The sequence below is a fragment of the Balaenoptera musculus genome, chromosome 3 (assembly GCF_009873245.2).
Source record: "Balaenoptera musculus isolate JJ_BM4_2016_0621 chromosome 3, mBalMus1.pri.v3, whole genome shotgun sequence".
In the NCBI taxonomy this organism is placed as follows: Eukaryota; Metazoa; Chordata; class Mammalia; order Artiodactyla; family Balaenopteridae; genus Balaenoptera; species Balaenoptera musculus.
In genome coordinates, this window is record NC_045787.1 from 157,468,267 (window position 1) to 157,489,337 (window position 21,071).

Sequence of the window (21,071 nt, forward strand, 5' to 3'; positions counted from 1 at the left end):
AGTTTCTTCATCTGCAGAATGGGATGCCACTGACCATGAGAGGATGCTGTGAACCGTAAAGGGCACAGAAAGTGCATCTAGTCAACGGACAATGACCCCACCTCTCTTCCCCATCCTCAAAGAACGTAGTAACATGCACACTCAGGGCAGCCCCCATCACCTTTTCTGCTATAATTTAGCTCTGAACTGATTCATCTGGCCACCTGCCCGGCAATCCGAGGTCTCTGGGGACAAGATCCCAGGCTGAGGGCTTCTCTTCCTCCCACTGTCTGACCCCATCAGGCCACTAACCACTGTCCTGCCTGAGATGTGAGCTCAGAGTCCTGCCAGGCATCCTTGCTTGTGCCCACTGTGGACAGCCTGCCTGCGCTCCTCCCAGTGTGGTCCTCAGGACCCCTTCAGGGGCTCTGCCAGGCTGTTGTAACATCGAGATGACATTTGCCTTTTTCACCAAGTCAGGAGAGCTGCACCAAACTGTGCCAAGACTCACGGTGTCATCACGCTGTAGGCAACGCCCTGCATGAAGTACAAGCTATTGATTTTATTAAAACTCAAGCATTTGAGAACATGTCTTTTTAATATTCTGTGACAAGATAAAGCACTCCTGTTGCGTACAGAAGCAGAACAGACATGCAGGAAAAAAATCACACGTTTGAGCGTTCATGATGCTTGAAGGAAGGTCGGACAGACATGCTGTGGTTATTCAGACTTGGGTGTCTGGCACACACTTTCCCCAAAATGGTCAAAGCAAAGCCTGTTCACTTCAAGGAAAACAACCGATAATATGTCACTAATGATAATTAATGTCTGAGCTTCCAACAAGCAAAATGTAGAACTTTGGGAAATTTGTGAGCCCAAGAGCTTCCCAACAGATCGGATAATTAACTAATCTGATTCCGCGATACTGTAAAATGAAATATATCAGTATTTGAAAGATCTCTGTAACTCAGTAAACTAATATTTTCTAATGTTCGATGGTATTACAAACTCAAACATGAGTAAAAGATCATTCAGGGAGAGAAAAAACAAATCTAGGCAGAAGAATCCAAAATAATTTGTGTAGATGCTCCACTCTCAAGGTGGAGAATGACTCCGCATCCCTCCCCTTAGGTGTGAGCTGACTTCCTTCCGAAGGGCACAGCATGGAAAGGGAGAAAGAAAGTAACTTTACAGTGAAGACACCTGACATACCCAGGTGATCAAGGTGTGACAAGTCACACCGATGGCACGTGCCCTGGACACATGTGTGATGAGAAAGGCACTTCCCCTCTGTGGTCCTCCTCTCCAAAACCCAGTCCAACCATGAGAAAAACACCAGACAAATTCCAACTGAGGGCCATTCTACAGAACACTTAACTCCAAACTGTCAAGGTTGTCAAAACCAAGAAAGTCTGAGACACTGTCTCAGCCCAGAGAAGCCTAAAAAGACATAACAACAAAATGTCATGTGGGATCCTGGAACAGAAAAGGTATGTAAAAAACAGGAAATCTGAATAGACAGTATAGACTTTGGTTAATAGTAATTACTTGTGACAAATGTTCCATAGTAATCTGTTAACAATGAGGGAGATTGGGAAAGGGTGTGCAGGAACGATCTTCGCAACTTTTCTGTAAATCTACAACAATCCTAAAATTTTTTTTTAAATTGTTCTGTTCAGGGACTTCCCTGGTGGCGCAGTGGTTAAGAAACTGCCTGCCAATGCAGGGGACACGGGTTCGAGCCCTGGTCCGGGAAGATCCCACATGCCGCGGAGTAACTAAGACGGCCACAACCACTGGGCCTGAGCTCTAGAGCCCGCCAGCCACAACTACTGAGCCCATGTGCCACAACTACTGAAGCCCGCATGCCTAGAGCCCGTGCTCCGCAACGAGAAGCCACCGCAGTGAGAAGCCCGCACACCGCAACCAAGAGTAGCCCCCACTCACCGCAACTAGAGAAAGCCCGCATGCAGCAACGAAGACCCAATGCAGCCAAAGATAAATTAATTAATTAAAATAAATAAATAAAGTTAAAATGATACTTAAAAAAAAATTGTTCTGTTCAAGGTGCAAGAGAGACTGACAGATTTTAATGTAACTGAGTACAAAAACTTCACTGATAATCGAGGTTTCAGAGTCTACAGTGCAACTAACCGTTAGGAATGGCCACTCTGTCTTTTGGTGTCGTATTAAAGGAAGAAACACACAATTATCCAAGGCTAACCAAATACTCCTCCCTGCTCAAACTGCTTCTCTGTGTGAGGCTGGATTTTCTTCACATGCTTCATCCCTAACAACTTATCACAAGGGACTGGATGCAGAAGCAGATATGAGAATCCAGCTGTCTACTTATTAAAGAGATCTGCAAAACAGTTATTTTTTTTTATAAGCAATGTTCTTTATGCTAACATGTAATGGGTTTATTATCGTCATCTTTAAATAAATAAGTTATTTTCAGATTTTCTAACACAGTAAATGTCAACATATTTTCCACACGACCAAAGGTTCTCTGGGGTCCAGAGATGGAAAAGGGGCTGCACCAGTGCTTTCGGCAAAGGGTTTCCTGTCCCCATCACAGATGCCAGTCTGAGCAGAGATTCCCAAGTGCAGTCCTCCTGACATACTGCAACCACGTGGTTTTTTCATGCTGCCAAAGTTGTGTTTTGAAAAGCAAATGTACTAAAAATTTAATAGGACTCACCACACATATACGCCGTAATTTCCCTATAAAACCTATTCAACTGTAAGACAACAAAATTTGGTAACCCTGTTCTTGTGGCCTTAAAAAGCGGCAACTGTACAGGCCCCACAGTTACCCAGTTCACAGAGATCTTGCCACTGCCCAGGGCAGCTGGGACACCCTGCATCTGCAGATGGGCAGGTCAAGCACAGACTTCCCGTAGAGGCAGGTCAGGCACCCCAGGCCCCCAACGCCAGGAAACTATCCTGCATCTCATGCCCCACTCCCCCCTTACGCCGCACTCCAGGCAAAGGCATCTCCTCCCTCCTCCAGCATGTCTACCTCTGTTCTCACATGGAGGCATCCAGCAAACTTCCAAGCTCCACCCACATCCAGAGCATCAACTCTCCCCGCTCCAGAGGGTGGTCCATGGGCTGCGTTTCCCAGCCCGACATCCGGCTCTGCTCCCACCGCCATGGGTCTTCTCAGGCCCTGAATCCAGGCAAACCCAATGGCTCCAGGGAGCTAGCTGGACGCCCGAGCACCCCTATGTCTGGGCCGTGAGCTCCCCAGTACATGCATGCCACCCAGACTGCTTTTTCCCACAATGCCCACGGATACCACATGTGCCTGGATTGGTTGTTCCCTTTAAAGCACTGTTGTGTTAAAGCTGATTTTGAAAGCTGTCAAGGGCCTGCTTTAAGGAACTCTGCATGTCACCAGATCTCAGTGCCCCCTAAGACCTGAAGCTTTTGAATGTGATTACATCACAACTATTTTTAAGATTTAAGCTCTAAAAATAAGCACTCTTATGGCTTGGGATCCAAGGAAGGGGACACACAGTAACGTCTGGTATGTCTCCCATCTCTCCACCCATCAGACGCTCCACGCTCCCCAACTCCTTCGCACTTGCCCCCTCCCCCAGGCGGACCCATCCACAGAGCTGGATCAGCCACAGGGAACTCAGCTCCCCTCTCCCTCATTCTTGGACACCTGTGAGTCCCAAGTCTCCTTTCCATCAGCGCTGTGACAAACCTTACTGGACTATGCCTCACTTCAGAGGAGATGGTGGGCTCCAAGGGTGGGGTGAACTGTCCTGGGCTACACAGGGGTGTGAGTGAAATTGAGCCATCAGACCCCACATTCTTTTTTTAACCACCTGCTATCCCCTGCTCCTTTTCAGGCTCACAAGTTACAATTCGAGTGCTCATCTTCTTGAGGAAAAATCCCAGAAATCTCTTGCAATCAGGCCAGCTCTCCTTTTCCTCCAGGGCACATTCTGCTAACTGAGAAAATACTCCTCTCCTGGTATAAATCCTGCTTGCCCCACCTGGGGTCACACACGGTATGTGTGGAAAGTGCTAGGTATTCACTCCTGCTTCTACCTGTTCTACACACAGAGCTCTCTTCATCTTTCTTCTCCACCAGGTTAGGTGGCCATGAGGGACAGGATGGGATCCCTCAGACCAGCACACTCGCAGGCCCCACCCCCAGGGTTGGTTATGGTTCCGGTACACCTGCTCTCCTCATGTCGGAGAAACCGGCTGTAAGATAAAAAGCAATGCATATAAAAGCAGAGCCTCCACGGCAGAGGGCTGGCCAGAGACCCTCCTTCATGTACCCCTATAGGTAGAATGTTTAAACCCACTACAGCAGTGAGGGCATAGCCTGTCAGCATGTGACAAAGCACCAACAGGAATACATGCCATAAGAGGATATCAGAAACTGCAATTGCAGAATTATACTGAATAATTTCAAAATAAGGAAATGATCTGCTTAATCTGCCAATCTGCTTAACTCACACATGTGTGAAGAGAAGAGTTCCTGACTGCTAAACAAACAAGCGCTTACAGCTACTACCCTGATGACTGTACACGGTGGCTTGCTGGTTCCTGTCAGGGCAGCCACACACTAATATCCCCAGAAGGCTGGCACTATCCAGTGAGAAACCATCCCCTCCAAGGCCAGAGGAGGGCGCCGTAAAGGCAATGGGGAAGTGGCAAAACTGTGGAGCTCCTTACCTGTCACCAGGCTGGCTCACAATATGCCCCATGTGAGCTAGGTCACTCTAAGAGTTAGAAACAGGGCACCCAGAGTCTGTCACTCTGCCATCCAAAAATAATCTAATGATTTTCAGAAGTACAGGTGAACCCCTCAAAGTACAATTATTACAAACCTGGGATAAGATACGGCCCAGAATAAAGACAGGTAGACAGAGAAGAACCGGGATGAGGACCTGAGGGAAGGGGAGAGGCAGAGAATGAGGAGGAGATGGAGACAAGTCACAGAGGTTTGGAGAGGTGGCAGCTGAGGCAGGGGAATCCAGAACGAGGAACCGATTTCTGAAGGAACGTACCTCTCAGTTCAGCTCTTACGTGCTGAAATGCAAGCAGGCTATGGATTTCTAGTTGGAACTGATGGAGCTGCTCCCCAAGGCTGCTTGGCCCCTCCTGGAAGCCGCCCAGCCGCAGACAGAGAACTAACAAGTGAAAGGCCAGCCCACAACAGGTGCTGGGGAGGGGCTGGGCTCCCCAAGAGCCTCCCACAGAGTGCCAGAGCCCCACCCCCACCCCCCCACCCCCCGTTGAGGGAAGTGATCGTCACACAGAAGGAACAGGCTCCTGGCTGCGGGACTTCCAAAGCTCTCACACATGGGGAGGGGGGGGCGGGGTGTCGATCGCTGGTGACTATAGGAGGAGCCAGGGTGAGGGCCACAATCACACTCACTCAGGCTGTGAGAGAACCAGAGCCCTTTCCAGAGCCATCACGCCCACAGCTGTGTAACATTCCCCCGAATCACTCAAGGACGCACATTCCAGCAGACAGCTGGCCGGTGGGTCAGGCACAGCTGCAGTGGAGCATGGTGGGGAGAACAGGGTAGGAGGGGGGCTCACGTCTGCACATCACCGTGGAGGACCCCCACCCACCCCCACGCGGGAAGCTGGCGCAGCAACCATCGCTGGCCTCACCCCCTGTGGCGGAAGGGAGAGGGCTGATGGTCACACAAGCAGGCCAGGACCTGGACTCAGACCTCTCTGAAGACTCCATGGCTAAAACTGTAAAGCCTGACACCACCAAGTGAGTATTAAGTAGCTGGACCTCCACGCCTGTGAGAGTAAAACCACCCAGACATTTTGGGGGAAAGGCATGGCAGTTTCTTTAAAACAGCTCAATGCCCACCTACCCTGTGACCCCAGCAGTTTGACCTCAGGTATTTAGCAAGAGAAATGATGATCGATGTCCACGCGAAAGACTTCTACAGGAATGATCACAGCACGCCAAACTGGAGACTGCCCGGTATCTGTGGGCAGGTGAGTGGACGACTATGCACATCCACGCAGCAGCCCCTCAGCAAAATGCTGATACACACAACAGAGATGAATCCCAATCACGTGGAGTGAGAGAAGCCAGACCCCACCAAGCACATACTCTATGATTCCATTTCTAGGAAGTTTGAGAAGAGGCAAGACTGGTCGAGAGTGGGAGAATACACCCAGTCAGGGAGGGCAGGAAATGTATGGATGGCTCCAGGGCACTTTCTGGGGTGATAAGGTTCTGTATCTCGATAAGGCTTTGAACTACACAGGTGGATACATGTGTCAAAACCGCAGCAGGAGAGGCATACACGGCAGGCACCAGCAGTACTTCCTGGCAAGGCAATGCAACCCCAGGGATTACTGTATCCTTCTTCTCCCAAAGGCCTCTTGTAAAGCATCTCCACCCAAACAAGGACTCTATAACTTGTGGAGTCATCTTGGAAACGTTAAGTGATGCACATACCTCTTCCTGTGGACTCCATTTCTACACAGAACAGAACAAAACCAGGCCAGCCACACAATCCAACATTACCGATGACAGGCGGAAGCACTATCGTGTTACTTTCAGATTCATTTTCACTTTGGAAGAGGACTCGGGCGTTAACATGGGTGTGGATGACATGCCCCACACACCACACTCACCACTGTGGGTGGCCAAGTCCTGTCTTAATAGCAAATGATCTGCCATTGAGAATCCTAGCTTCTATACAGAGTGTCGCCCTCCACTACCAAAGTCCCAAAAGAAAGATGGGGCAGTAATTCTCTCATCAAGGATACCAGCTGCAACAAAGGTGCCCTGCTTTTGCAGCCTTGGTAAACAGAGGGTGTACTTCTGGTGCATTTTACAGTCTGTTAAACCTTGCAAGAAGGTAGAAAGCCAGAAAAACTAAAGCCAAGAACAGCTCTAATGGCTCAGGTGCTACTGCCAGCTCCCAGTAGGCCACAGGCCCCTCGGTAGGGATAAGAGCACACATCAGAGTCCTTCCCACCCACACCATGGGGCAGACCATTGGTCCAAGTAAAGCCCTGTCCCACAGCAAAAGAGACACACGATGCAAAGCAGGGAAGGAAGAGAAGGTGTCAGACAGCTGCCTGAAGCCCACGCACCCCAATGGAAGCCAGGGAGACACAGTCACCATGACACCTGCCCCACACATCCACACAAGACCCACGTGGCTGGCTGTCGAGCAGTAGAAATGGGGCTCCAAGTCTGCTCCTGCCCTGCCCGTGAGACCCTGGGAGCCCAGCCTTGTTTCCTCCCAGGTAAAATGAGGAAATAGAGATGGTCTGCTTAGGCAACCAGTGACTTCCATCCCTAGTGAGCCACACCCCTAAAGTCGAGGCTCCCCAACACCTCTGCATATTCTTTCATGATCAAGTATCCTAAAAAACAGCTAAGTCAGATCCTGTCCTATCACTTCTGTCCCCAGGGACGAGCATGGTACCTGCCACAGACAATCCAGGGAGAGTTGGCACCTCAGAAAAAGGCACACACAAAACACATTTTCAGTGAAGTATGGGGGTGGCTAATCATGAAGTTCCCATCCCACACAGGCCCAGGGCAACCAAGGGACCCAGCCCTAACCTTTCAGGTGCAGAACCTCTGGAGAAGAAGCTCATGTTTTACTCAGTTAAATGTTCCTCTACCCAAGAGGCGAAAAACAAAGCTCTTTTCACCTGTGTGTGGCCCAGACTATTTTTGAAGATCAACAATTTGTGACAGAAAGAGAGTCTCCTCTATAGGAAAGTGCAGGAATGGAATCTATTTATCTCAGAAGCAAAACAGAGAACCCAAAACAGCTTCCTCTGCCTGTCCCAGCTCCAGCCTCTTCCAGCAGTCCAGACTTGGGGTAGGGGGAGGGCAGCACATGCTCATGAGCTTTGAGTTGGCCTCACAAGACCAACAGGATCAACCTCCACCTCTGCGGGGTTTTGTTTTTCCATGAGCACATTTACGGATGCCAGAACGGAAACCAAACTATTTTAACCTCATTTATATTTTTTAACATCCATATTGAGGTATAATTTACATACCACAAAATTCATCCATTTTAAGAGTATAATTCAGTGATTTTTTAGTAAATTTAGAGTTGTGCAACCATCCCTACAATCCAATTTTAGAACACTTCCATCACCCCAAAACGTTCCCTTGTGCCTGTGATCTGTTAATCACTGCCCTCACCCACCCCCTACCCCTGCCTCAGACCACCATCTGAACACTCTCTGTCTCTGTAAGTTTGCTTTTTTGGACACTCCCTGTAGATGAAATTATACAATACGTAGTCTCTGGGTCTGGTGTCTCCCCCTCGGCATGGTGAGTCTGAGCTTCATCCATGTTGCAGCACAAATTGGTAATTCGCTTTTTTAAAATTGCTGATTAGTAATCCACTGCATGGATATAGCACATTTTGTTTATCCGTGGCCATCTGGATTGTTTCCACCTTTTTGCCTATTGTGAATCATGCTGCTATGGACACCCATGTACCTGTCTTCGTGTGGACACGCTTTCATTTCTCTCAGGTACATTCCTTGGACAGACTGCTGGGTCATGTGGTAAGTTCATGTCTAACTTTCTAAGAAACTGACAAACCGTTTATGCCATTTTACATTCCAACCAGCAATGTATCAGGGTTCCAGTCTCTCCATGTCCTCACCAACACTTGTTATTGTCCTTTTTTTTTTAAAAAAAGAGCTTTTATTTATTTATTTGGCCGTGCTGTACGGCATGCGGGATCTTGGTTTCCCGACCAGGGATTGAACCCATGCCCTCTGCAGTGGAAGCGTGGAGTCTAAACCACTGGACCACCAGGGAAGTCCTCTGTCCGTCTTTTTTATTACAGCTACCCTTGAGACTTGTTTTATGGCCTAGCATATGGTCCACTCTGGAGAATGTTCCATGTGCACATGAGATGTATTCTGCAGTATTCTATAGATGCCCTTTAGCCAAAGAGATCAACAGTGTTCTTCAAGTCTTCTAGAATCTTGCCGATTTTCTGTTTAGTTGCTCTACCAATTATTGAGAGAGGAGTACTGAAATCTCTTAACTATAATTTATGAACTGTCTACTTCTCTTAGCAATCCTATCAGTTTATGCCTCAGATATTTTGGGATTCTGTTGTTAGGTACATATACATTTGTGACTGGTGTATCTTCCCATGTGCCGTTAAAAAATGTCCCTCTTTGGCTCTAGGAATATTTTTTTGTCTTAAAGTCAATTTTATCTGATATTAATACAGTCATTCTAGTTTTCTTATGGTTACTTGTGGTATATCTTTCCTCATCCTTTTACCTAAGGATCTAATGGGTGTCTCTTATAGACAATATATAATTAGGCTGGATCTTGCCTTTTTTATCTGCTCTGACAATCTCTGCCTTTTGATTGGGGTGTTTAGACTACTCACATTAAATGCAATTATTGATCTGGTTGGATTTACATTTATCATTTAGCTGTTTGTTTTCTACATGTCTTCCTTCTTTTTTGTTCTTCTGTTCCTCATTGACTGCTTTCTTTTGTGTTACATATTTAATGTACCACAATTCTTCTGTTGATTTTTTTAAACTATATTTTAAAGTTATTTTCTTAATAGTTGCTCTAGGGATTCCAATAAGCATTTTATTAACATCACAGTCTACTTCAAATTAACACTAACCTGATCCCGGTAAAATGCAGAAACGTTACTCCAATACAGCTCCATTTCATTCCTCCTGTTTTGTACTGTTGTTGTCCCATATATCACGTGTCTATATATGTTATAAATACAACAGATTGTTGTACGCCTTTGGTCAATTGCCAAAGAGCTAAGGTTGTTTTTGTCAGTTCTATCCAGTGTTATGGTTAATGCTGCATATGATGTTATGTCTTTTAACGAAGAAGAAATTAGAAAAAAGTGTCTTTTCTATTAGCCCACATATTTACCATTTCCAGTGCTCTTTATTTCTTCCTGTGAATGTACGTTACCAACATGTCACTTCCTTTCAGCCTGAAGAACAAGCAGGTCTGCCAGCAACAAATCCTCAGTCTTTGTTTATCTGAAAATCTCTTTTTGCTTTCGTTTCTGAAGGACAGTTCTGATGCACTGAGAATTCTGGGTTGACAATTTTCTTCTTTGAGTACTTTGAATGCCATTCAGTTCCCTTTTGGTTTCCATTTGAATGTCTCAGGTGAGAAGTCAGCTGTTAATTATATTAATGCTTCCCCTATATGTGATGAGTTGTTTTTCTCTTGCTACTTTCAAGATTTTCCCTTTTTCTCTGGCTTGTAACAGTTTGACTCTGATGTGTCTAGGTATAGATCTCTTTGTATTTATGCTACTTGAGGTTTGTTGAGCTTCTTGGATAAGCTTCTGCTCAAATACACGTTTGGCCATTCTTTCTTCAAATTGTTTTTCTGTCTTGCCCCCAAACATGTCTGCAACCTTGAGCTAACACAGCCACTGTTCCTCCCCACTTGCCCATCTCCAAAACTGTCACTTTAACCAACAAGGCCACGGGTAGGGCTGCTGCCCACCACTCTAAATTGAGTGAGCCCCTTCTCACCCCTGCAGAGAAGCTGTTGGTCCTTACAGCCTGCACTGGCTAGGCAGAACTTCCCTACCAAGAGAGCTGGGGAGAGGGCATGAGAGAAGCCCCAGGTCAAATGCCACAGATTCTCACCATTTTTACCCAGAGTTCAGCAGTTTCTTAAGCACAAACATTTCGCAGACTATTGTGTGGTTCTGGTCAATTTCCAGAGTGTTGAAATGGCTGATTTTGGGGGGTCAATTCTGTGCTGCTTCATAGTTGTTCTTTTGGGGAAAGGATTTGACAATTTCTCCTCATTCATTCACTGCTGGAAGCTGCCCTCCAGCCTTGATTTGTTTTGAAAATAAAACACACACACATTGGGAGACTAAGTCAGAAAAAATGCCAAAGAGAGATGAAGAGGGGAACTGCAGAGAAGGAGAGAACTGATCCTACCATTTTATCGATCTCCACAGTCTAAATCTCCCCAATGTCGTTTAAAAAAAAAAAAAAAAGTTGTATCTTGGTGATTTTAATTCGCCAGCACTTCCTTAAAGAAAAAGGAAATTCTCTCTGCTAGAAGCCACCAGAAACCCCCCTCTAGCCTTCAATAGGCCTAAACTGGGTCATAAGAATAGCACAGCATGAAAGAAAGAAGCAGTTTTTAAAAAGATCCAAACAGAAATTCTAGAAAAATACTATACAGCAATGAAAAAAGAGTAACTATTCCTACATTCAACAACATAAGTAAATTTCACAAACATTATGTTGAATGAAAGCAAGCAAAGGGTACAGACTATATAATTCCAATTACTTAAAGTTCAAAAACAGGAAAAACTAATCTACGCTGTTTGAAGTCAAGAAAGTGGTTACTCGGAGGGTAGTGACAACGAGTGGGCATGAGGGCGCTAGTAACGTTCTATTTCTTGATTTGAGCTACAAGGATGTGCTCAGTTTGTGAAATGTACTAAGTGGCACATGTGTACTTTTCATTATGTATGCTATACCTCAATTAAATAAAATTCTCTATATGGAGGTTCCCAAGGGATGAGCCAGACGCTCTCAACGAGGATCCAAAGACTGCCTGCTGCTAACACAGAAACTATGGCCACTCACTCCAAAAAAGATTACAGTTTTAGAATGGCTCTGGGCTGGACTTGATCCTATTCTTCTGTCAAAATTCACAACTGTACTTCAACAAACTAGACAGAACATTCTATGTGAGCACTCAAGGAGACACTAGCTCTATATGTGACGTCATATTTTAAGTGAAGCTTGAAGACTGAAGGGTAGTTGTTACCAACACTTATTTCCCTCACCACATGCCATGCACCAGGGTCAATTCTGGGTACGCATCTGTCACCCAGAGATGCAGAGCAGAGATTATCACCCATTTTACAAATGAAGAAGCACGGGCCAGTATCACCTGCCCAAGGTCAGTCAGGGAGTGTGATCTGACCCCCACTCTGCCAAATCCGGGCTCCTTCCACAATCTCACACTGCTTCAAGGATGCCCTGGGGTCTCCCTAGTCCCACAGGAGGACCCCTGCTCTGTGTGCCTGGGTTAGTCTCTGTCTCTTGCTCTCTTACATTCTTTTATGCTCCTTCAACACTTAACCTCTCCCTCACAATTCACTGGCCTGCCCTACAGGGGAGCACAGTGATTATAGGAAAAAACGTAGACCAGGAGCCCAGGAACACAAGAGGGACCCAGTAAATCTCTACAAATGTGGGTTCCTCCTTCTCTTCACCCACCTGTGACACTCTGAAAGGAAAGGGAAGGGAAAGCAGACCCAAACTTAAAATTTTATTTCTAGAACTTTAGAAGAGGCCTCTGGTTTTAGAACAGGGACTGCAGAAAGCAGAGCCAGATAAAAAAGGCCTTTCTGGGTAGCAAGAACACAAAGCACACCACCCCAGACTAATACGCTTCCCCAGTAGGAGGGGGTTAGATTTTCCCATTTATCTCAAGGCGGTAAGAATTTTTAAAGCTGAGAAATACTGAGTCAGACAATCTCTGAAGTCCTTAGGACGCCAACAGTGTGGGGCCCAAATGAATTTAACACAAAGACGGCAGGTTGGGGTCCCCCTGTGGGGTCAGTCAACACAAGGAGGCAAAGAGCACCTAGGTTCTCCAGATCTGCACTTACTGCCCCTCACCCCACCCCGGGCAAACAGACATGGAAGGGAGTCTGCAGAGGAGGCACTGAGGGAGACAAGGGATGAACCACAGAGGGGCTGCAGGGCTTCTCAGGAGGCCACGGCCACCGGCTGCTGACTCATGGGACATCAGGGTGTGAAGGGAGGGGTAACAGCAGGAGCAGGAGCTAGGCCAGCAATTCTCTTTACGGGGAGAAAAGAGGGTTTCTTAGTGAAGACATGGGGTGGTACACTGAGTCTTATTTCTTTCAAGCTTTTTCCTTAAAAGCTGAGGATTGGGAAAGTTACTCTTGAAGCAATCAGTATCGATGAAGGAGAACCCGAAAGAGCACATTACAGGAGTCCCGAACACAGGGGCCCCTCCTCCCTGATGCACGGCCTAGGAGGAGTAGTGGCGCACGTGAGAGGGCTGGGCTCCCAACTCTGCCCCTAGCCAAGTGACCCAAGCAGGGTGTAGCATCATCCCTGGCCTCCCATGCTCCAGATCTGAAAAGCAGGGAAGCTGGACCAAATGAAGAAGTTTTCCTATAAACTAGAAGAAGCACAGAGCTAGACAGCAGGTACAAGTTTAGTGAAGGCCTGCTGTCAAGCAGGGGAGCCAACAGAGGCTACCATTCCCCCATCCTGTGAGACCCACGCCCCATGCTACAGATGTCTGGGCCCCAGGGCCCCAAGAGGCAGGTCCCTTGGCCAGGATGGTGGCGGAGGTGCCAGGGCTGGAGCCCACAGCCATCTCCATGATAAGCCACCGAAAAGCTGCTTCCTGCAGGCCTGACGGCGGCTTCACCCCCACAGGCCTCCTCACGTCCAGGCCTGTCCCTGGTTCCTGGTCCCTCCTGCTCACCTGTGTGTGGTTCGCATGTCCACGGGCCCATCGCCCACCTGCCCTTCGCCTCTGCCCATGGCCATCGCCTCTGCGCCTCTCAGCAACCCTTGGGCTGGGCCTGCTCCTGGCTCAGGTGTCACTCTCATGTCTCCGTCAGCGTTTAACTCTGAAGCCAACACTCCTCTCTCCATTTTTATTTTCTTGCTCTCCACATCGTCCTCTGCTGGGTCCCGGTCAAGCGCTCGTTTCTGACTCCGTGTTCGGCATGCTTCTTCAGTCATTCTGAACTTTAGGGGATGGAAAAAACATGACATTTAAACTTGGCACAACGAAGTGGCTGCCTTCTCAGGAACTTTTCACAATGTCAGCATGGAGTGTTTTCCTCACCATGTGACAATGGCAGAAGTAGGTACAACAAATGAAGGGCCCACAAAGCGTGCCCAGGACATTTCTTCACTGACGTGGGGAAGGCGAGGGCAGGAGCAACAGAGCATCTGGGAAGCCAAGCTATGCATCGCCCCATCCAGGGCCAGAAACCTGCAGGGACCTGGACAGGAACAACGGAAGGTGGCTGCTTATCAGGAAGAAGGGGGGAATCTCTGCACTCCAGACTCAAGAGCAAATAGAGGAAACTGTTCTAGATCTGAATTCCCTGCCTATGGGATCCTGAGCATCTATCTACATGGGATTGGAGGTATCTGGAATCCAGGAAGGAGGGACCATGCTGTCTCAGGAGCAGGGTCACAGCCCAACTCCAGCCCTGCACTGCACTGATGAGGGTTGACCCTTCTACTCCCGCTTCAGCGAGGGGCAGCCTTCTCACTCCCTGCTCACCTCAGGGGGGTGAGGAGTGGGGGGGGGGGGTCACACTTAACCCTTTGACTGCCGACGAGGCGAACTTTGAGTGGGGTGAGGCCTGGCCCATCACCATGCCGGCACCCTGTACCTGCAGCATACACATATCTTGATTGAAAGAAGAAAAGAAAAGAAGAAAAAAAACAGCTGAGTCAGTTTTTGATCCCATGACATCACTGGGCTCCACATGACCCTTCCCAGGATTCAGTCTGAGAGACAAAGCACTTTCCAGAAAACCAGTCTGAACCGGTTCCAGACAACAAGCTGAAGTGTTGTTAACCCTCACAGAGACAGGAGGGAAGACCGCAGTGATGTCTGTTTACAGGGAGACTGCTGGCATTCCACAACCGAGTCTGGGACACGAGCACTCGCTCTTAAAGGGGCCGCTCAGAGCCCAGCCTTGATGTCCCAGCGGGGCAGGACATGGGAAACCAGACTTCAACAGTCAGGGTCTAAAAAGCCATGCAAGAGTTCATCACAGGACAAAAAAAGAATTTAGCTGCCAGGCTCCTGAACTCCTGAAGTACCAGTTCTCCACAGGACAGTCAATGCCCACATCTACCAACGTGGGGGCCCGGGGAGGAGCACACCGTATGAGCCCCTCAAAGAATCCCAATTCACACCTGCAGTGCGCCTACGATGAAGACCTCCTGGCTCTGTGTCCAAGCAGGCAGGGCACCCAGCACCTCAGTTTCCTCACCAGCAAACACCCTGGGAGGCCTGTCCTGGGTATGGCCAGGCAGAACCAGTCCCAAAGCAGCCCACCTTCTGGAGACTTGGTGGGGGTGGGGAGAGCACAGGGCATTGAAGGGGCCCCATCACTGTATGTGGGACACACTCCTGAGCTGACTCATTTGCAAGCTCCTTAAAGGAGCTGATTTCACAAATGAGCAACAGTGCAGGGCCCTGCCTTGGACTCAAACTGAAAGGAAGGAAAGTGACAGCTGCTTCGTGCTCCTGGCACAGGAGGCCGAGCGTCCGGCTGACACGTGTTAGGCCAGCGTGCCCCGGCCTGGACCCTCAGACATCTGCTCCCACGGGCAGTCCAAAAGGGTTGAATCAAGCAGGTTTCCCCCCCGTGGCCATGTCACCCCCGCCCCTGGGGTGCTCCCCATTCCAGGCAGGGCTTGAGAAGTCTGAAGCTCAAGGGCACAGACTATCAACTTGGCCTCCATCTGCCTCCAACCCCTCCTGGCATCCCAGCCTGCACCTGCTGCCCACCCCGTGCCACCTCAGCCCTCAGCCACACTCCATCCCTCTGCTCTCATCCAGATCTCCCCATCCCCTCCTTCACCTGTAGAGGTCATCTCCTCACCACCCCAGAGGGAAGCAAGGGATGCTCCCATGTCCCTCTCAGCCTAAAGTTCTAGTTTCTGTCCTTCTCCAACATGCTTTCACCACAAATGCTGTCAGCCTGCTCACTGAGTCTGTCTGTCGTGTCTCCCCATGAGCTGCAGACAAGTCACTGCCCTGAACTGAATGTCAGTCACCCTCCCCTCCTCTCCCTCACTGTGGGAGGGATGGGTCACTTTCCTTTTGGGCACTGCCTAAACAACAGGAGCTGCTCGAACGTATGGGGAATTGGATGAGAGGAGTGATTTCAGAGGCCACGTTGGATGGTGGGTACCTGTGCTCCCAGGATCAGAGAGGAGCCTATTGGGGGTAAAAGATGAAGGGAGTCCAGGACCTCAGGCAAGTAGGGCCCCCACTGGAGTCAAAGGAAATTCTGTCCCTAAGGGAGAAGCTCCCAGGCTGGCCTGGTGCCCACTGGGGGAGGGGAGGTCCTAAGTGAACAGGGAGAATGCACCCCCCAATCCTGCACTCAGAACCGCCCCCAATGCTTCCCCACTTCGCCTCTGCTCCAGCCCAGCCTGCAGGGCCCCCACCCCCAGCACAGCCTCCGGCCTTGTAAACCCCAGGCTCCAATCCATGAAGCTCATTTGAACGCCAGACCCTGCATGAAGTCCCTCCTTCCTCCCAACTGCCCACATGGATTGCAGTGGGAGGAGAGGCTGACGGAGGTCGCTGTGCATCAGGTCACCAGACCAGCGAGTTGGTGTCCCAGTGACCTCACTTCATTGTCACTGGTGAAGGACAAGCGGTCACAAGGGGCCAGAGTAGAGCCTCACACCCATGGGGCTGTTCCCACCAGTCCCAGAGACCATGCTAGGCCACAGTTCTGGTTGGGGTCCCCAGCAGAGGACCTGGGAGACCATCTGCTTGTGTTCTGTGTGCAGTGTCAGGGCAGCTCACTCAGAAGCTGAGGGGCTGGAACTCTGCCAACCCCAGGCACGCCCTGTGCCTCTGGCAGGCTGCTGAGTGGGGGAGGGGTGCAGCAGCCTTGCCCCCCTCCCCCACCACATAAAGGGTGAGCACAGCTGGAGGGGGCGGGGCCAGCCATGGGGGATGGAGCCTCAGGCTCTGACCTCCCCCTCCTTGGGTGGCGCCTCCTCCACTGGGAAGGCGGTTGCCTTAGTGCCCACATGGGGCCTGCCACCGGCCAATCCCGGGCACCACCAGGCAATTGCTCCTGGGGAGGGCAGGTGTTAGTAAGGAGCGGCCTCTCCCTCCTCTCAGCAGGAAGGACCAGTGCCCCAACCTAGCAAATCAGGGCTGGCGGCCACCGCCCTGCAGGCACAGAGGCAGGGACAGCAAAAAAAAAAAAAAAAAAAAAAAAGTTGTCAGGAAGAAACCAGCCTTGAGGAATGAAGTGTGACCTAGGAATGAAGCATGACCGACAATTTCTGCAAAATGCAGTGAGGAGGTGCATTAGAATACTTTCTAAAGAGCAGGTGAAGAGGTTGGATTACCCCAACTGACAAATTAGGATCTGCTTCAAAACTCCTGGCGAGTGAGGGAGGGATAGCAGCCACAACGGCCTAAGTTCCACCACAGGCCCGGGGAGAACTGCTGGCCCACAGAGAGCAGTCCCCTCTAATCAAGGCAGGATCCAGTGCCGGCTGCTGTCTGCAGGGACAGATCCCAACAGCAGCAAGCCCACCGTAAAGATGCGGCCACCAAGGCTGCAAGGCTGCCTGAGGCACAGGCTGCTGCTACATGGGGAGCAGGGCTGGAACCCAGATGGCCTCAGCCCCTCCTCACTCTCTCCAAACAACCTGGCTGGACAGGCAGGATGCAGCCCAAGTCTTCCTCAGGCCCAAGAAGGACAGGCTCCAGCCATACTAGAGGCTTCACAAGCACACAGCACAGACCAACCCCAGGATGAGTGGGCTACCAAGTCCCAGGTAGAATGCTGACACATGGCTTTGGGTTGGATGCGAATTTCAATTGCTTCTACCAAAAGATGCTTTCTTTTATTAAAATGTCACCTTCCGGGGCTTCCCTGGTGGCGCAGCGGTTGAGAATCTGCCTGCTAATGCAGGGGACACGGGTTCAAGCCCTGGTCTGGGAAGATCCCACATGCCGCGGAGCAACTAGGCCTGTGAGCCACAACTACTGAGCCTGCACGTCTGGAGCTTGTGCTCCACAACAAGAGAGGCCACGATAGTGAGAGGCCCGCGCACCGCGATGAAGAGTGGTCCCCGCTTGCCGCAACTAGAGAAAGCCCTAGCACGGAAACGAAGACCCAACATAGCAATCAATCAATCACTCAATAAATCTTAAAAAAAAAAAAAAGATGTGACTGCATATCAGCATCAATAGTAACTAAAATACAATCCCCATATTTAAAAAAAAAAAAAAAAAAATGTCACCTTCCAACTGGTCTGAGGACCTCAGGTGGAAAATCTGTTCTAAGACAACTCCAAAAGGGTGAATTGTGCTGTGGCAGGAACCAGTATTTTCTTTTGGCTGTGTTGGGTCTTCGTTGCTGCACACGGGCTTTCTCTAGTTGCAGCGAGCGGGGGCTACTCTTCGTTGCGGTACGCAGGCTTCTCACTGTAGTGGCTTCTCTTGTTGCGGAGCGCGGGCTTCCGTAGTTGCAGAACGCGGGCTCAGTAGTTGCAGCACGTGGGCCATAGAGTGCACGGGCTTCAGTAGTTGCAGCGTGTGGGCTCAGTAGTTGTGGCGCACAGGCTGTAGGGCATGTGGGCTTCAGTAGTTGTGGTGCACGGGCTCAGCAGTTGTGGCTCGCGGGCTCTAGAGCACAGGCTCAGTAGTTCTGGCGCATGGGCTTAGATGCTCCGCAGCATGTGGGATCTTCCCAGACCAGGGATCGAAGCCGTGTCCCCTGCATTGGCAGGCGGATTCTTAACTACTTCACCAGGGAAGTCCCAGGAACCAATATTTTTTTTTAAATTTTTTTATTTATTATTTATTTATTATTTTTATTTTTGGCTGTGTTGGGTCTTCGTTTCTGTGTGAGGGCTTTCTCCAGTTGCGGCGAGTGGGGGCCACTCTTCATCGCGGTGCGCGGGCCTCTCACTATCGCGGCCTCTCTTGTTGCGGAGCAGAGGCTCAGACGCTCAGACTCAGTAGTTGTGGCTCATGGGCCCAGTTGCTCCGCGGCATGTGGGATCTTCCCAGACCAGGGCTCGAACCCGTGTCCCCTGCATTGGCGAGCAGATTCTCAACCACTGCGCCACCAGGGAAGCCCGGAACCAATATTTTTAAACAGGACTCAGGAGACTAACACTGACCCTGCACAGGGGGCGGGGCGGTGGGGGGGTGTTGGTTGAGAGGGGGGATTAGATAGGCATAAGGCATAGAGCCATAACCCTGAGGTTATCATTAATACTCTGTACTAGGAAATGTTATTTATACCACACTACTACAAAATAACAGCAGGAACACTACTAGTAATACTCCTGTTTCAGGCATGAGAAAAGTGAGGCTTAGTAACATGTGTTTGGGAGAAGTGACAGAGCTGATGCTCTGAAAAGTAGATGATGTGGGGTGCTTTTTCCAGAGCCCAAAGAAGGGAGTGAGCTCAAGGAGGTGGCAAAAGGAGGCTGCTGAGTGTAGACTGACCTCAGGTGGAGCACAGAGGACAGTGGGTGTGTTGGATGGAGGGGGAGTGGGAGTGGGATCCAATTTGTTCTAAAGGATTTGGGGACAGACTGAGGCAGGGAGGTGGCAGAGGGAACAGTCAGGGGGGTTTTGTATCTCGTGGTTCAGGATGGAAAGGGGATAGAGCAGCAGGGAGACATGACCAATGCTGGGTGTACTTTAGAGGATTTGGACAACACAACATACCAACAGTTGGACACTAGGCGAGAGAGGGTTGCTTTGTTTTTTTTTGCCTGAGCAACTGGAAAAAGATGGATTTGATTTCTGAGATGGGGAAGGAGCAGATCTGGGGGAAGAATGTTGGGAGTGGGATTGTTTGGCATGCAGAGAGGCTGAGGAGTGTCTGCTGACAGGCGGAGGCCCGCACACGCACATGAGATAGCCACTGTCCTCAGAGCGGCATGGAAAGAAGGGCCTGGGCCTGTGCAGCAACCGATGCAGTTGAGTTACGATGCAGTTGAGTTACGACAGGTTCCAAATGCCAACCTCACTAGCCACTGGCCAAGCTCCACACTCTCCACAGACCCTGGCTGACAGGCATACGTCTTCCCTTCCAGACTAGAGACCTCACTCTGCTCTCTGCCTGAGCTACTTCCTGACACATATCTTTTGAGTGACAGTGGCAGGGCTAGAGCAGCTGTGTTCTGGAAGGAAATCACACCAAAAACACCAGCTCTTGAGTTTTAAATAATGTCAAACCTCGTTAAGGCCAAGTAGAAGGGATGCAATTTAACTTGGGAAACAGAAAGTTGATCCCAACAGCCAGCCCCCACCACTAGACACTGCAGAGAACACAGGATGGACCTCAGGGAACAACTGGCCAGGGGAGCTTGTCACTCTCTGAGCCTCAGCTTCCCCATCCATACCTCATAGGTGCACTATGTGAAGAGGCACAGAGTGACATTAGTAAAAACTTGAATGAGAAAATCAAGTTGCAGAATAATATGATACCATTCACAGTTTTAAAATGCTTACAACCTGCAGAAAAAAATACTGAAAGTTCACTAAAATCGAAACTGAAAGAAATTGGACTAAAATCCACAACACTCATCTCAGAAACTTTCACTGTCTGTATTAAGCATTTCTGGATTAAATTATTTCTCTTAACAGGACTATTTATCAGTTTCTTTGTATTCAAAGACAACAAAGATAAAAAGGAGAGTTAGGGCTTCCCTGGTGGCGCAGTGGTTGAGAATCTGCCTGCCAATGCAGGGGACACGGGTTCGAGCCCTGGTCTGGGAAGATCCCACATGCCGTGGAGCGACTAGGCCCGTGAGCCACAACTACTGAGCCTGTGCGTCTGGAGCCTGTGCTCCACAACAAGAGAGGCCACGACAGTGAGAGGCCCGCGCACCGCGATGAAGAGTGGCCCCCGCTTGCCACACCTAGAGAAAGCCCTCGCACGGAAACGAAGACCCAACACAGCCAAAAGTAAAACAAATAAAAATAAATAATATAAAAAAAAAAAAAAAAAAAAAAAAGGAGAGTTAGATAAAATAACACTCCCACCTACAAAGGTTGAGAACTGAAAGAACAAGTGGTATTGGGTGGGGGTGAGGGAAGAAGGCCCTGCACGGAGGGAGGACCCCCCCCGCCAGCCTGTTGAAACAGGCAGAACAAAGAACCCAAGATGAACCGTGACCTTCAGTGTACTGAAAGGGGATGCCGCTGCCACTTTCCCATTTGTTGTCGGCAGCTTAACAGTCCACCTTCTATATCACTTGCTACGGTGACTCCTGGGCTCTAAGCAGTAAACCCAAACCCCTTAGCTCATCCCCACAGCCCA

At 49.5% G+C, this 21,071-nt stretch overlaps 1 protein-coding gene across 12 annotated transcripts in view; it reads right to left on the bottom strand.

Annotated features, from left to right (window-relative positions):
* GATAD2A (GATA zinc finger domain containing 2A) overlaps positions 1–21,071 on the bottom strand; it is a 100,696-nt gene that overhangs the window by 23,915 nt on the left and 55,710 nt on the right. For 9 of the 12 annotated variants that reach the window (XM_036846283.1, XM_036846282.1, XM_036846278.1 and 6 more), the window contains one exon: positions 13,481–13,749. In XM_036846283.1, coding sequence (XP_036702178.1) covers positions 13,481–13,749 — 269 coding nt within the window. Of the gene's footprint in view, positions 1–13,480; positions 13,750–13,849; positions 14,196–14,296; positions 14,318–14,337; positions 14,426–21,071 lie in introns of those variants that run through there. The other 3 variants (XM_036846287.1, XM_036846286.1, XM_036846284.1) reach the window with 3 other exon arrangements.